Source organism: Cyprinus carpio, chromosome B3, assembly GCF_018340385.1.
Source record: "Cyprinus carpio isolate SPL01 chromosome B3, ASM1834038v1, whole genome shotgun sequence".
NCBI lineage: Eukaryota > Metazoa > Chordata > Actinopteri > Cypriniformes > Cyprinidae > Cyprinus > Cyprinus carpio.
Genome location: NC_056599.1, coordinates 32,282,590 through 32,299,132, shown reverse-complemented (window position 1 = coordinate 32,299,132; position 16,543 = coordinate 32,282,590). Strand labels below are relative to the sequence as shown.

General features: G+C 37.8%; 3 protein-coding genes across 11 annotated transcripts in view; 1 reads left to right on the top strand and 2 right to left on the bottom strand.

The window, feature by feature from the left end:
• The window catches only part of LOC109053769 (C-Jun-amino-terminal kinase-interacting protein 4-like), a 32,763-nt gene extending 28,046 nt beyond the window's left edge, over positions 1-4,717 (bottom strand). For 8 of the 9 annotated variants that reach the window (XM_042720835.1, XM_042720838.1, XM_042720840.1 and 5 more), the window contains exons 1-2: positions 4,154-4,716; positions 687-807 (exon numbers count right to left, since the gene is read on the bottom strand). In XM_042720835.1, coding sequence (XP_042576769.1) covers positions 687-807; positions 4,154-4,453 — 421 coding nt within the window. In that variant the 5' untranslated portion in view covers positions 4,454-4,716. Of the gene's footprint in view, positions 1-686; positions 808-4,153 lie in introns of all 9 variants that reach the window. The other variant, XM_042720839.1, reaches the window with a different exon arrangement.
• Positions 4,718-6,066: 1,349 nt separating this feature from the next.
• Positions 6,067-10,177, bottom strand: LOC109057394 (ER lumen protein-retaining receptor 2-like). Its single transcript, XM_042720834.1, has 5 exons — positions 9,955-10,177; positions 9,006-9,106; positions 8,679-8,839; positions 8,124-8,374; positions 6,067-7,095 (listed from the first exon to the last, which is right to left on the bottom strand). The coding sequence occupies exons 1-5, from the start codon at positions 10,043-10,045 to the stop codon at positions 7,061-7,063; spliced, it is 639 nt and encodes a 212-aa protein (XP_042576768.1). The 5' UTR covers positions 10,046-10,177; the 3' UTR covers positions 6,067-7,060.
• A 3,226-nt stretch (positions 10,178-13,403) lies between these two features.
• LOC109054118 (40S ribosomal protein S2) lies at positions 13,404-14,940 on the top strand. Its single transcript, XM_042720833.1, has 7 exons — positions 13,404-13,541; positions 13,751-13,840; positions 13,937-14,044; positions 14,136-14,309; positions 14,390-14,549; positions 14,643-14,734; positions 14,816-14,940. Exons 1-7 carry the CDS (start codon positions 13,407-13,409, stop codon positions 14,894-14,896), a joined length of 840 nt encoding a protein of 279 aa, XP_042576767.1. The 5' UTR covers positions 13,404-13,406; the 3' UTR covers positions 14,897-14,940.
• Positions 14,941-16,543: the final 1,603 nt, after the last annotated feature.

Sequence of the window (16,543 nt, the reverse complement as noted above, 5' to 3'; positions counted from 1 at the left end):
CAGATTGACAACACAAACAGGAACTAGCGCACTTGACGATTAATGAAATGAAATATGCTGCGTTTTCCACCAACTGGCAACCCTGGGTGCCGGAATACAATTGGGTAAACTGGCAGTGGGTGGGTTTCACAAACCAAAACAGAGACCGACATTCTGGCCCGGAACGCACATTTTCAAAGGAGAATAACTGACTGTAGCATTGTTTTTCAGATAAACAAGTATGTTAACTTAGCATGTTTCTTAAATATCTGCAAACATATTATGGTACTTATATGCTTTAGTAGAGTCAAAAACTTACATGCAGCACCTTTAATGAACAAATGTAAATGGAGATACACTAGTGGACTATGGACAGAAACCAATACAGCAGGTTTTACATTCATATCCATGTCAGAAGCAAATTAGACTATGATCTTAATTAATCTGTTGAATGCTGATTTAAATGAACAGCAACAAACCCTTGAAAATCATATCGGTGTAAGATAACTAGCACCCAACTACTTCACTTTAATGGAAATCTGCACAGAACTATGGACTATAGCTATTTTATACTAAAACAGAAGGACTTTAAGAGCAGATGCATGGACATATTACATGTAGAAGACATATATGAAGGTTTAAAAAACTGTCAGATCATGGAAGTGTCAGATTGAATGAGAAGAGGGAATAAAGCAGGTGATTCTTACTCTGGTCTGCATAGTTCTTGATCTTCAGCTCCAGCTGACGGGAATGTGATGAAAGACTTTCCAGATGGTTCTGCAAATCCTTCTTCTCTTGCTCTTGGGAGTCTTCAAATTCAATGAACTTCTGCTCACACAAAACACAAAGAACAAATTAAATATTGCATAATACATTTATTTTTTTTAAATAACAAACAGGCCTTACGGGATTTTATTTTGTTACATCATGATATCAACAGTAAGTGATATTTGTCATTTAAAGGAAGGGGACATTTTCAGTCTTGTATATTTTCAAGGATGAGTCATCAATATTTCTGGTCTTGTGTATATCTGCTAGAATGAACTTTAGTAAGCTAGCATATTGATTATACATTCAACAGACTAAAAGCTACAAAACTTCAAGTGGAAAAGGCACTTTTGGATTTCCACAAGGCAGTAGAATGCATCCAAAATAGGTTCAGGAATAGTATAAATATGAGGTCTGACACATTATCTTAAGTTTTATGGATATTTCCAGCTCTTTGTGCCTTTTTATGGGCTGAGGAACAAGATTAAAATGTCAAATCTATTCAGACTGACACAAACAAGGCAGAAAGGTTTTCTAAGGATTCATTTTATTAAACTAAATCCAACATGTGCATCTATAATGTGAAATGTGGATTACAGTTGATGAATAGAAAGTTCAAACAAACAGCATTTATTTGAAACTGAAATCTTTTGTAATTTTATAACTGTATCTCCTGTCACTTTTGATCAATTTAATGCATATCTGCAGCATAAAAATAGGAATTTCTTTCAAAAACTCTTACAGACCACAAACTTTGGAGTGGCACGGTGTATGAAAACAGCAAAAGGTGCATCATGCATTGACAAAACTGTACGTTTCACAAACAAAATGCAGCAAGAGTTTTTATAGCTGGTCGCAGCAAAGGACCCCATGACCTGAAAGTCATATTTTGAGGCATTTTCCCTAATTGGAATCTCTCTCCTGCAAATCCCTACAGAACAAATGCTTCATGTCTGGAGTACAGGGGTCTCCTGGAGAGCCTGGTGCAGTGTGAGTATCTGATAAAGGGGAACTGTTTCAGTGTCACTTCAGGTTCCCGTCACACTGGCACGCAAACACTCATTCAGCGGCCCCCCTGAGCGCAGAGATCAACAAACATAAGGTTCAAGTCACATTCAATTCTCATTCATTTTCAGTGCAACACAAAGCTCTCACAAACACAGTTTTAGTTATAAAGTTAAAGAAGTTTAAGACAAGACATACACTACAATGACATGATAACATACAGTTTCTGTTTTCTGAGTAAATATTCTATAAAACATGGGGTCATGTCATCTTAAGTCAATAAACTGTCCTATATATCTGCATTATATGAGACACTATTCTCTCTAGATATCAAAAATATCATCATCATCCATGGAAAAACTCAAATTAAATCAATTCATTAAATTAAATTTAGATATCAAGGAATGGCACTATATATAACTTTAAACTGATTTTGCAGCTATGATAAGAACCATGTTGTAATCAACTAAAACTATTCAATTAAAATAAAATATCAATTTTAGATGAAAAATGTCAATTTAAAAAAATTGAAAGAAAATTTGAGGTGATAAAATAAATATGTAAGTTGAATTATTAAAATAGCTAAAAGTGATATATAAATAAATGAAAGCTGAACAGAAGTGTTTAAAGAAATAATAAAACTGAAATACTAAAACTTAAAGCTAAATTCAAATGAAAACTAAAAATATAAAGCTAATTTAACATATCAAATAAATACTTTAATAGAATAATTACACTGGTTTGAGATAACATATTGGTTCAGTATAAAGTATAAAAATGTAACACATTATGACTGAAACCCGATCAAGATCCCAAATAGTCTTAAACGTTTCTCTAGTCTAGTATATCAGTGATCTGAAACGTGAGAGAAAGTTCAGTGTTCACCACAACTGAGTATTGATCACAGCCTTATGTCACTCTGCTGTTGGAAGTGCAGTCTGTCTCTCATAATAGGATGTATCCAGATCCTCTATCAGATTCAGTACACACAGGGATTAATGCAGCTCACGGCTCAGACATATTGATCATAATCCCAGTTAACTTTCACTGTGTGAGGAACACATAAAGCCACTGAGCAGCCTTAATCTGTCCGAAATCAGCCTTACACACGTTGAGAACTGTACAATGTAGTGTGATCTTATTTCCAAAACAGATTAGAGTCGCATTTACTCACACACTTCAACTATGAAAGGCTCATAACTTAAAACTAATGACACATGCAATACAATTTCAAAGGTTTAATGTGAAAAAGTCTGTGCATGACGACAGACTGTTGCATCAGTCAAAATCCTGCCGTACACAGACACCAAAATGATAAATATGATATTGGGATTTTTAAAAAGGTTTGAAATCAACATACAAAAGCACTGCTACAAACTATCAGACTTTTGAATCAAAACCTACAGCTACCCATCAAACAAAAAATATATTCTAAGAACCCTCTGCTAATGAAAGTTATGAAAACGTTATTTCTGGGTGTTCTCTGACTGTTTGAAATGTCCAGTGTTTTTTAAATGTTTCTAAAATTTCTTGGTTATGCAAACGTTAAGGGAACGTTTCGTTTTATCATTTAGCAAACTTTATGGGTACATTACCTCACACGGGTAACATTTAAAAACGATAAAAGAACATCAAACTAAAATGTTTCCTAATAAACGTTCTATGAAAAACGTATAAAATTACATTTTTGTGCTAACGTTATTAAATACCAGCTCACTTTGAATGAACATTCTATTAGCGTTCTCAGAACGTTCTGAAACGGGTCACATTTAAGAAACAGATGAACTTCCAACTAAAATGTTTCAGAAAAAAAAACGTTCTATATACAAAGTATAAATAACACTTTTTTTTTTGTCAATGTTTTCAGAACATTATTAGACCAGATAACTTTGCGTTACTGGAAGAACGTTTGTTCGTAACCTTGCCAGAACACTGTGACAACTTGCCCCGGTCTCTCCTCCCATCGGACACAGAGGAAATCTGTCTCGCTTGCATTGCAAAACGAAAACCTCGCTCGACATGTTGTTTGCTTGCTTGGTTTACGTTGTTTTCGACCTCTGCTCTTTACTCACAAGCATGCAAACAGCATGACTGCGCCAGTTTTGTGTTTGTACATTAAGTTCTAACCCTCAGCGCGGACCAGACAGAGCATCAGAGGGCATAATAATGACCTGAAGCACGTCGAAATGCACATTTTATATATTTATTCACTTAAGGCCCAAGGCTGATTCACCCTCAAAGGGCAGCACTGGCTAAACAAGGCATGACAAACCCATTCGTGCACGTGCATGATGATGATGATACGTGGCGGCTGCTGCAGCTGTGATGATGATGCTGCAAGAAAACAAAGATGCCAGGCTCCCGATGTTAGGCGCTGATTTAAACCTGCTCGTGCACTCACCTCCTCGGCGTGTTTCCTGAGCGCTTTCTCGCGCTCGTACTGAGTGATCAGCTGCTCGTTGTCCTCCTTGAGGAGCTCCAGGTCCACCTCGTGCTCTTGGTTCTCGGCGAACACCGAGTCGAGGTTCTCCAGCACCGCCACGACCAGCGGCATCAGCTCCTTCACCACGTCCTCGTCGTATTTGCGGATGAGCCTCTCGAACTCGCGGTAGATGGAGCTGGCCAGGCCCGAGACCCTCTCCGACATGATCGCCGATGTGCCCGGATCGTCCTGGTACACAACTCCGTCATCCAGCTCCATTTTGCTTCCTCTCCAGAGAGACTGTCCTAGATCGAAACCTCCGCTGTTCCAGACCAACGTGTCTCGGTTTATATCTGAAGAACGAAAGCTGATGTATTCCCGTTATGTTCTCCGAAACACGGCCACAATGGCCCCACGGAAGTCCAGAGTCCCTCCCTGGAACCGGCCGATGTATTACGTGGAGTATTTTTTTTTTTTCCCGCGGTCGCACACAACAGCTGAGCTGTTGACTAGACAATCGCGCGGTGACGTCACGCTCAGTACCGTAACACGCTGCGTACCGTGAGACATGATAGGGCGAAACCTTTCCCGCAACATTACCTGTCATTATCTTATTTTATTATTTTTTAATTTATATATATAGGGTTTAATTTATGTTTTATATAGAGTGCTTTTGACAAAATTGCAAGATGCGAATTATGGGGGATAATATTCAGTCCACAAAGGAAATACAATGTATGCGAATTATGGGGGATAATATAAAATATGCAAACAAAAAACAACAAAATAAATTAAAAATCTTTCATTTTTACCTCAAGTTGTAAAAAATATTTATCTAATCCACTGCTGAAGAAATGAAGGGTCTGTCATTTTTATCTTATGATTTTGTAAGTTTGCCCACTTACAAAGAATTGAAGGGTCTGTAATTTTTATGGTAGGTTTATTTTAATGTATAGAAAAAAAAATCGCATTCCAGTGAGTGAAATACAGGTGCTGGTCATATAATTAGCATATCATCAAAAAGTTGATTTATTTCACTAATTCCATTCAAAAAGTGAAACTTGTATATTCATTCATTACACGCAGACTGATATATTTCAAATGTTTATTTCTTTTAATTTTGATGATTATAACTGACAACTGGGATTTTCCGTAGTTGTCAATTATAAACATCAAAATTAAAAGAAATAAACATTTTTTGTTTATTAAATAGACATTTTTTGTAGTTGGTCACCAGGTTTGCACACATCTCAGGAGGGATTTTGATCCACTCCTCTTTACAGATCCTCTCTAAATCCTTCAGGTTTCTTGGCTGTTGTTTGGCAACTCAAAGTTTCAGATCCCTCCACAGATTTTATACAGGATTGAGGTCTGGAGACTGGCTAGGCCACTCCGTGACCTTAATGTGCTTTTTCTTGAACTACTCCTTTGTTGCCTTGGTGGTATGTTTCGGGTCATTGTCATGCTGGAAGACCCATCCATGACCCATCTTTAATGTTCTGGCTGAGGGAAGGAGATTCTCGTCCAAGATTTTACAGTACATGGCCCCATCCATGTGCCCCTCAATGCAGTGAAGCCATCCTGTACCCTTACCAGAAAAACAGCCCCAATCGTATGCTTGACCGCAACATACTGTTAATTAAATAAATATTGTTCTGCCGTTAAATGCGTTACGCAATCTACTGTCTCTCATTCAACTTGTAGATGGTAAATAATATTATTTTTAAACTTATGTGATATGCTGCTCCACAACATTTTCAACATTTATTCATAATTATGCATGCAGTTTTTATGACCATAATTATTGAAAGTTTACATGGAACAAGTGGAATAAGTTAAGTAACATCGTCAATAGAAATTACACAAAAAAACACAAAGGAATAACACACAAATCGTGTCCCTTAAAATATTTATTGGAGACATGTAAAAACTAGAAAAATAACTGTAAACCCTACAGCAATGCCTGGAAAGGGGAAAATATTGGGGATGTTGAACTTAAAGAAAACAAGTTGTAGTCCATTAAAAAAAAAAAAAAAATCTACACTACAAAACTCACTCCAAAAATGTGCTTGACAGAATCCACACCACTAGATTTAATGATCTTACCATATATTACTGCATTTCAACAAGCTGATGTTTGCAGGTAATAACTGAATATTTAAACAACCTTGCTGTAATATCGCATATCATTGATAAATGCTGACATCCCAAAAAATGATACGAGTCACACAAAGAGAATTGTGCTGAATGAAATACGAAACACGCTCTTATTTACAGTTGACTCGTTGCTATGGGGGCATCAACAAGAATGTACATACATTATGTACATAAACTGAAATACAAATAAGGCATTTATGTGGAAAAAAATGAAAAGGACTTTCTTTTTGAAAATTTTCATTGGTGGCAAAACTGTTCATTGAAACAAAGGATGATTTTACCACATGTACAATGTAAGGGAAATAAAAAATGGGATATAATAATTGAATTCATGAACACACATTTCATTTTTTCCCCCTCTTAAATCAGGAAAGAACCACAAACTTATTCAACACGGGGAACCATTTCCAATCATGGACAAATTTACAATGACGCATTTAACTGTTAATGTGCACTGTTCAATATTTCAATACACCTTGAATATAGAAAAGTGTTTTTTTTTCTTTTCAATAGCAATAAAAAAAGTATTGCAAGATGCTAAAGACAGAAGAAAAGTTTGCAAAAACGTCCTTGTTTCTGTAAGGGGATGGTTGGCGTCCAGGCAGAGAGAAATAAATCAGTGATTGAACTGGCGTTATGCGTTCTTTGTCTTGGGCATCTTGCAGTGGCATAATTGGCTTGTGCCCCTCTATAAGTCTGATGGAGACACAACTCTCTGTTCTTTGGCACTTAGGCTGGTAGACTCAGCTTCTTTCCTTTCAGCACTGTGGACCAGATGAAAGAAAGTCAGAAAATGAAGCAGGAAGAGGATTTTTTTTTTTTCCCTAAAACATGTCAAATCCTAAAAATGGAGGCCAAACAACTGCTTAAACTTCAATTAATACATCACAAATAAATACAATTCCTAAACTAAAAACCTTAAAATGAAAATAAGCTGAAAATGTACTCCCCTTTAGGCTATCAAAGATTTCTGCTACAGATTGAGAAATTTTGCATTGCATCACTTGCTCACCAATGAAGTGAATGGGTGCCGTCAGAATGAGAGTCCAAACAGCTGATAAAAACATCACAATAATCCACATGACTCCAGTCCAATAACAATGTCTTATAAAAGAATAAACAAATCCAATAAAAAAACCCATTAAACTTTTAACTTTAAAATCTAAACTGTTGAGTCTGGTCGAAATATGGAAACTGCAATCCATAACTCTTCCTCCAGTGTAAATGTCCATACCCTATTGTCCTCTCAACATCTATGAGCACACACTGTTTTGGACCATTTTTGCATGTATTGCATTGCTGCTTAATCTGTGCATATTTCTCTCCTGATTCAGACAAGACAACTTTTTTTTTACTGGAGAAAGCAATATTACAGATTTGTATTTTTCGCCAGAACTTAATGATGGATTTGTTTCTTACAAATATGCAGCGTTTCACTTCACAAGACGTTAACTGATGAACTGGAGTTGTGTGGATTACATTATTGTGATGTTTTTATCAGTTGTTTGGACTCTCATTCTGACGGCACCCATTCACTTGCAGAGCATCCATTGATGAGCAAGTGATGTAATGCTACATTTCTCCAAATCTGCTGTGATGAAGAAACATTAATCTCACAACAAGGTAAACTGTACCTGGGATGTTTTAAATTCTGAATTAAATACAAGTCCTAAAATTCCATTTTCAATTCAATCAGCAATGTGTTTTAAGAAAGTCATGCTGACTTTAAGTTCATGACCACCCAAAGTAGATGTCACTCATACCCACGGTGCTTAAAAAGGGTTAAACTCACCTTTCGTGATGTAAAGGTAGAAGAAGTCACAATAGAGAATAGTCTGGACCACCCCAGCCACGATGGCAATCATGTCAAAGAAGCCCTCAGAGTAGAACCTCCAGATCCAGTTGAAGAGGTAGAGGGCGCGGTAGACCCCCAGGCAGAACAGATAGTGGGTAGTGATGGTCTCGGCCTCTCCAGTCTTGCTAATCATAAACAGCTGAGGCAGGATGGCCACAGACTCAAGGTAGATGGAAAAGGTCCACAGGTAGATGGAAAAGGTCCACAGAAAACAACTGATGTAAAATAAAAATTCATACATTTTTGAAACAACACTTTATTTGTGTGCGTTTAATTTACACCAAGTTGTACTTTGCTATTTCTCTTTCAGTTTTTATGTATACGGCTTAATTGAATTTCATAATGGTTTATTGTGTGCGAAAAGGTTCAAATCAAGAATCACATTTATGATGGTCAAATGCCCAATTGTGCAGTGAATAATAAAAGGTTCAAATCAAGAATCACATTTATGATGGTCAAATGCCCAATTGTGCAGTGAAGACTCCAATACTCACCTCCAAAGGAGAGAAGTCGTGGTTGACCAGAAAGGCGAGACCTCCCACTGGAACCACAAGAAACTCAACTCTGAAAGTGTCATGGTTTCCGTCATAAGTTGCCCTGAACTTTCCGTAGATCAGGTAGACTGTGGCGTAGGCACATCCGACGTAGATAATCTGTTTTCACAGCACAGAAACAAAGAAACTGTTTAACTACAAAAGGTCAGAACACATATAAACCTGTTTACGCCGATGAGGCAATACATTGATTTTGCAATCACTGATATCTAAGACTGACAGATCTATTGATGTGTGCATGTAAGTGTTCATTCTATGCCTTTACCTTCATGCAAGTGTTGTACAGAGAAATGAAGGACGTCAGGAGATCCAGGTACCGAGTGGTGAACACCAAGGCAAAGAGTATCTGGCTCTTCCCAGAGATACCTGAGGGCAAAAATATTTTCAAATATGAGAACACAGCAGCTGAATATCGAACTCATGAACAGTCCACAAAGAGTTGCATATAGATCCTCTAGATCTCTGTAAATCAAAAGTCCTGATGTCAATGCATCTAGTCTACCCAGATGACCCATCCTTGCAAAGCCCACACATAACTACATGCACTGCCACGTCAAAGCAAGGAATGCAATGCATTTTAGGAACGTATGGCAAATAAAAGGAGCGAGAATTTGAACGTATAACTTCAAGCGTACGAAAAAAAGCACTTTTGAGTCTCACAACGCAGCGTATGAAGATGCAAACTGTCCTCTACATAGAAAAATTAATTGCACAGTATGAATGACGAGATGTTTGATAGATCGCGAGTTTGTTTTTATATATATATATATATATATATATATATTGATATCCTTTAAATCAGTATTCATAACATAAACCAACATAAACTGTAGTTAGTAACTAGGCCACACTTTTCAGCTATTTCAATCACTCAGAACAAGCCTGCGATGTTTGATATCCTTTAAATCAGTATGCAGAACATTAACGATCACAACATGTTAAAAACATACTGATCTGTCCATTTAAGCATAACTTTCATTGTCGAATTCAACCAAAATCGAGCCTTCACCAGCTTTCAGTCAAGCGCTAAGCCACTAACGTTAGCTTGAATGCTACACAAACTGCACTTCATTTTATGCTTCATGCTTGAATATAAATACACAAGACTCTCCCGACAGTTCGACCCAGTGTAAAGTCTTCTCTATCTTTAATAAATACACTTATTAAGAATGACACACATGAGGAAAGTATGTTCCTGTGTGAGTTTAGCTGACCTGCGCAGGACCTGCTCTTCCATATCTTGAGCAGCAGGATGATGATGGCAGCGAGATGGGACAGATCTCCAGTCAGCCTAAAGATGTTCATGATGTCTTTCTCTCTCTGGCTGGGTTTAATGCTGTGAAAGAGAGCTCGGGGCGAGTGCGATAGCTGTGAACCGGCTCAGTGCCGCTCTCCTCCAGAGCATTCCTCCACAAAAAAACCACAATGAATTCTGGGAATAGTTGTTCATGCGGCCGTGGACTCTGACCACGCCCACTATTACTAGGGTAAACATGGTACTAATCAAAATAACATTACGTAGTTTTACCTATCTATATAAATACATATGCCTAGAACAACTTAGCATAAACCTTCAAAAACACATATATTACTAGAAGAACATTAGTCCCATATGAACTTCACCATCCCATTTCTTACACCAACCAAATTCTAACATAAACCACATATCCTCTTCACCATGCGCATTTCTGCTATATTTAAAGTGTATTACGAATCTAACCGTTTGAAATTGTGGATAATCATCATAGCACATGTTAAGCTGATTTACACCCATGAGCAGAAACTGTCTAGACTCCAGAGGATGACTTTTTAAAGCTATCATGCTACTATTTAGTTAAAAACAAACCTTATACATCGTGTCAAATTAAACACTGTTGTAAATAAACTAGCAAAGATAGGCTAACTTGGAGTGTTTTGCAAGAAAGTGCTAAAACATATGTGGTGTGTACTTAGCTATTACACAATTTCTTAACCTCATTCAAATTTCACCCTCTAAAGCATTAAATTCTGTCATTTTTCTCTTCATTTTTGGCGCTAACGTTTACCCGTGTGTTTGTTCAAATTTAGTAGGTGAAAAGTGCGACTTTGGGCGTTACCAATCGGTTCAATGGAGGGGGAGTATTTTGGTTGTCTTTATTATGGTTAGGAACTTGCTCCGGTGAGTAAATCCCAGGCTACTACGCCCCTGAGCCAGTGTTTCTAGGACCCAGATGACTTTTTAGCCTATTTATCTTAAGAAATTATGAAAGGCTAATTTTGTTTTGCAAGAAAGTGCTATTTTTTTTCAACCTAAATCAGTATTCTGAATTTCTACCAGTCAGCGGATGTAGATAGATATGATAAGAAAAAAAGAGCAACTGTCCGTCTCTGTCCCCTGCTCTGTCACAGAGCAACTGTCCGTCTCTGTCCCCTGCTCTGTCACTGTATCCAGCTGTCCAAAGACAGGCCGGAAAGACTCTCACTACCAACTTGATAGGAGAACCACTCATGGAAGTACACATGGAGAACCAGCACCTGAGCATCAGCTCTGTGTCAGAAGCAGACTCTGGGGTTTATTACTGTGCTGCAGCTCTGCTGGATGTGGCTCACAACGGCAATCACACAGGGAACCACTTGAAAAGTTTCAGGTAAGAGCTAGTAGAAGATTCGGCACAACCTCAGACCATCATAATTTATGTGTGTCATGACGTTCTTGTTTTAAAAAAGCTGTGGTTTATATCCAGGGATGGGCTTAGATATCTATGAAGGATTGTTGTTGAGTTTGCTAGTGCTGCTGACTGTGTACAGCCTCCTTGTCCTGGGCATCGTCCTCTGCATAAAGGAACAATTACAGTACTGTACACAACTTTTCAAAGTAATGCATTGTTACACTTTCAGGAAAAAAGGTACAAAGCTGTCACTGGGGCAGTACCCATTATTTCTAATAATTTAAATGCACATAGCAGAAATTTCATGACATGTTTACTACTGTATATGATTAAAAAGTGTTTGTTATAGCCTTACTTGTATTTTTAATCTTCCCTCTACAGGTCTTCAAAATGGGTATCAAAATCTTGATGAGTGCCCTGATCCACGCTCTTCCCTCTGATCTGCAAAACCTGGAAGCTATAATTTTGGGAAAAGAAGTTTAACTGCAACATATTGGATTTTTGCACTCATTTAAAAATTGGTAATGTTCACATTTCTACCGTGTGTGTGCTATTTTTACTGATAAGAAAATGAACTTGATGGTTGGGTGACCCTAAATTACGACATGCTGTCTGTCGATGACCTTCCTCTCAAAAGTGTTTTACAATCACGTGAGCACTCCTGCTATGTTTAACTGTATTTCTTAAGTTAAATGCTGAGTTTATGAGTTTGTTGTGCATGAACTGGGCATAACGTCACTGTTATTCTTACATTAGAGCCAGTATTTTTTCTTCTTCTGTTGTCTCAGAGGGACAGAATTGAGGGGACAGGCTGTTTTTAAACCACTGATCAAGTTTTGTGCCTTCTTCATTTGTATTTTATTTTTACCAGGCTATGTACACCTAATTTCTTTACTTGAAATAATTAATTTACCTAAATCTGACTACATTTAAACATTCTAATTCCAAACACGCCAGATTTGTTCTCTTATCATTACAAAATACGATTAGTTTTGCACAAACTGGGTTTTTATTTTCAGTTATTAACCAGTGAATAAACTAGCACAAACCAATTCAGAATATATATGTCTTCTTCTGTTGTCTTTTCTCTCTTTTATTTCTTTAATAAATTATTTAACGTAACGATTAAATTTATGCCATTAATCATTTGTGTTATCTGCATTTTTGGATAGGTTTGCTATAATTTTTTTTATTATGCAATTATGTACATATTAATACAAACGTATACATCTCACAACAGAAAAAAAAATAGAAAAGGGGTATACAGAGGGTGGAAAACAAAAACAAGTGCATGTATATGGGTAAAAAAAATAGATCTATGCCGGGGATTTAAAAAAAAAAGGTAAAATAAAGTTAATTAACTAAATTAAAGTGACATAATGCCTCATAGGTCTGTCTAGCTTTTCTGTTTCTAATATTCTGCAAAGTAGAGCTCTGCGAGAACAAACAGACGTCTCTCGACTGCTGCCAGAGATCGTCATTCTCACGGCTGTGATCAAATATCGCGATGTTTGCGCTTGAATAAATACTCCGCGAGCTCTCGTGCGGCCTTCTTCTTCCTGTATACACATCACGTAAGTGAGCACGAGCGTCTGTCTGCGCTGAACAATATCTGGTAACATCTCCGCATTCGCGGAATAAAAACGCTACATTTCTATTAGAAGACCTCTGTGTGCGTCTTAGCAACAATGTGATCGCAAAATGAATCTTATGAATTGAGCGAATAGGTTATTTTTAGAGCATTATTTAGTACCGTTAGATGGTCTCAAAAATGGCGGGGCACTGATGTAGTTGACAATTCATTCTGAATATACTTAACTGTATTACACAAATCGTCTTAATTACACAGTTTCATACACATACTTGTCTAATAATGTCTATGTGGGCTTGTGTAAGGGCATGCTAGTCGATCGTAAGCCGGTGTTGTGAGTTACATGTGCGCTTGTCTTCATCACGTGTCTGACATTCATTCAAGCCGCTTCTTTATTAATTGACGGTGTTTTCTTGTTTTACAGCAAATGGCGGACGACGCCGGTGGTAGAGGAGGTTTCCGCGGGGGTTTCGGCACTGGCGGCCGGGGTCGCGGTCGTGGTCGCGGCAGGGGCCGGGGAAGAGGACGCGGGGCACGCGGGGGGAAGTCTGAGGATAAGGAGGTGACTCCTGCTCTGCTGTGACTGTCTGTAGATGTGTATCATGGAATACTTTATTAAAGAGATACGTTCTCTCTTACATCGTGTGCTGTTGTGTTGGCCTTGTCTTACAGCTTTACTGTGTTCTCTATGGACTATGCAAGCAGCTGTCAATAACAGTTTAAAAGATGTATAGTTGTCCTTTTGCTAATGGACTGTTTGTGTCTCTATAGTGGGTGCCTGTGACCAAACTCGGTCGTCTGGTGAAGGACATGAAGATCAAGACCCTGGAGGAGATCTACCTGTATTCTCTGCCCATCAAGGTAAAGTTGGCAGAATAATATATTCACTATCATTGTGACTTCAAAGTTACTCCACAAAGTGCTTTTTGTGAATCGTGTTGCGTTTCTTTTCTGTAGGAGTCTGAGATCATTGACTTCTTCCTGGGTTCAGCACTGAAAGATGAGGTCCTGAAGATCATGCCTGTCCAGAAACAGACCAGGGCTGGTCAGCGCACCAGGTTTAAGGTGACTTCCTCCTTCTTGAGGGTTAAACACTAGTTAAATTCCCCGTAGCTTAACAATAGTTGGTAATCGTTCATGTTTCTCAATCCTCTAGGCCTTTGTTGCTATTGGCGACTACAATGGCCATGTTGGTCTGGGAGTGAAGTGCTCCAAAGAGGTAGCGACGGCTATCCGTGGTGCCATCATCCTGGCCAAGCTGTCCATCATTCCCGTCAGAAGAGGATACTGGGGTAACAAGATCGGAAAGCCACACACCGTGCCATGCAAAGAGACTCTCCATACTTCGTCATATTCGCAGATTGACTGTGTTTGGGCAGGTTTGTAATGGCTGAACATGTGTTCGCTCAGGTGACCGGTCGCTGTGGTTCGGTCCTGGTGCGTCTCATTCCCGCTCCCCGTGGTACTGGCATCGTGTCCGCTCCCGTGCCCAAGAAGCTGCTGATGATGGCCGGTATCGACGACTGCTACACCTCGGCCAGGGGCTGCACCGCCACTCTGGGCAACTTTGGTAAGGGGCGCTCATTTGAATACCAATGTTTCAGGATAAAACGGTCCATGCTCGAATATTTCAGTGATGATCATGTCCATTTTCTCATTGCAGCCAAGGCCACCTTCGACGCGATCTCAAAGACCTACAGCTACCTGACCCCTGATCTCTGGAAGGAGACCGTGTTTACCAAGTCTCCTTACCAGGTAATGTGTATTTTCACACATTGTTCCTGTTCACAAATGCATCATGGTGTTCTGGAAACTAAAGTGTCTGTTCTGTTTCAGGAATTCACTGATCATCTGGCCAAGACTCACACCAGGGTCTCTGTTCAGAGGACTCAGGGAGCTCTTCAGGCAGCCTCCTAAATTTTGTACAATGGATTGAAATAAAAGTCCAGAAAGAAAACCAACTTTCAGTCTGTGTTCTGTTGTTTGATACTGTGAAAGCAAATGGTTTATGAACGGTTTCTGATTTACATACCCAAAATTAAAATTCTCAGGTGTTTATCAGGTGGTTTATAATTACTAAGAGATTTGTTATATTGTGTCTATGAAGGGGTTTCAAACATTCGAAGCATCTAACAATACAGCAAAGCACAGCTTTGATTGCTGTCTGCTTTTTATTACTAAAAGACACACCAAAAAAAAAAAAAAAAAAACCACTTATAATATAATGCATCAGTCAACAGTAATATTGTAATTCAAATTAACCATAAATTACTTACTATTAAGTTTTTGTTTAAATATTTTACACTCACCAAGGCTGCATTTGATTAAAAACAAAAATAGTAATAATGTGAAACATAATTTAACAAAACAGTTTTCTGTTTTAATATATTTTCAAATTTATCCCTGTGATGTAAAACTGAATTTTCAGCATCATTACTGCAATCTTTAGTGTCACATGATCCTCCAGAAATCATTCTAATCTGCTGATTTGCTGCTCCAAAAACATTTATCAATGTTCAAAACCGTTGCACTTCATATTTTTGTGGAATCAGTGCTACATTACATTTTTCCAGAATTGTTTGAGAAAGTTCAAAAGAACAAAGCAATGATCGTTAATTAAATATTTGGCATAATATTTGCTGAGGTCAACCCTCTTTGTGCAAAGTTAAAGGCATAGGTCACCCAAAAATGAAAATGTGATGTTTATCTGCTATTTTTAACTCGAACCGTTGCAGTCTATCAGTCATATAATGGCAGTCAATGGGCGCCACGGTTTTGAGAGTTAAAAAAAAAAGACAAAAGACACAGACAAAACCAAATTAAGCCCTGCAGCTCGTGACAATACATTCACGTGCTGGATGTTGCAAATGCACTCAGGACAGTTGGACATTGTGGTGGAACAGAGGTAAAAAAAAAAAATATATATACATATATAAATATATATAAATAATCAAAAAATTCTATCAAAAACCTACCATTATAATACATAACACACAAAAACATCTTCAAGAAAACCATACGTTCTGTCATGTCACTAGACCTTTTTCTATTTAAATCAAAACCATGGCGCCCATTGACTTCCATTATATGACTGACAGACTGCAACGGTTTGAGTTAAAAATCTTAATTTGTGTTCTACTTAAGAAACAAAGTCACCTACATCTTGGGTGCCCTGGGGTTAAGCAGATAAATATCAAAATTTCATTTTTTGGTGAACTATCCCTTTAATGTGTACCTACTATCCAGTAGCTGCCACTGTTTTCAGTACATTAGAAACCAAATCTTAACTTGGCTGGAACAAATGATATTTATAGAAAAGTGTATTGTGATTTATAGACTTTGAGCAGCAATTATTGCCATTATGACATATGAAATAAACTATAATATGGTTTTCAAAATGTTGGAAACGTCTATACATAACCAACAACACAACTGATGTTAAACTAAAGCACAAATGTGAATAAAAGTAAAGTAGTAATAACAGGAAAGTCATATAATAAGGTAAAGTAGTAATAACCACTCTGAACCAGACTTATTAATGAAATAACAACAGCTACTGAGAAG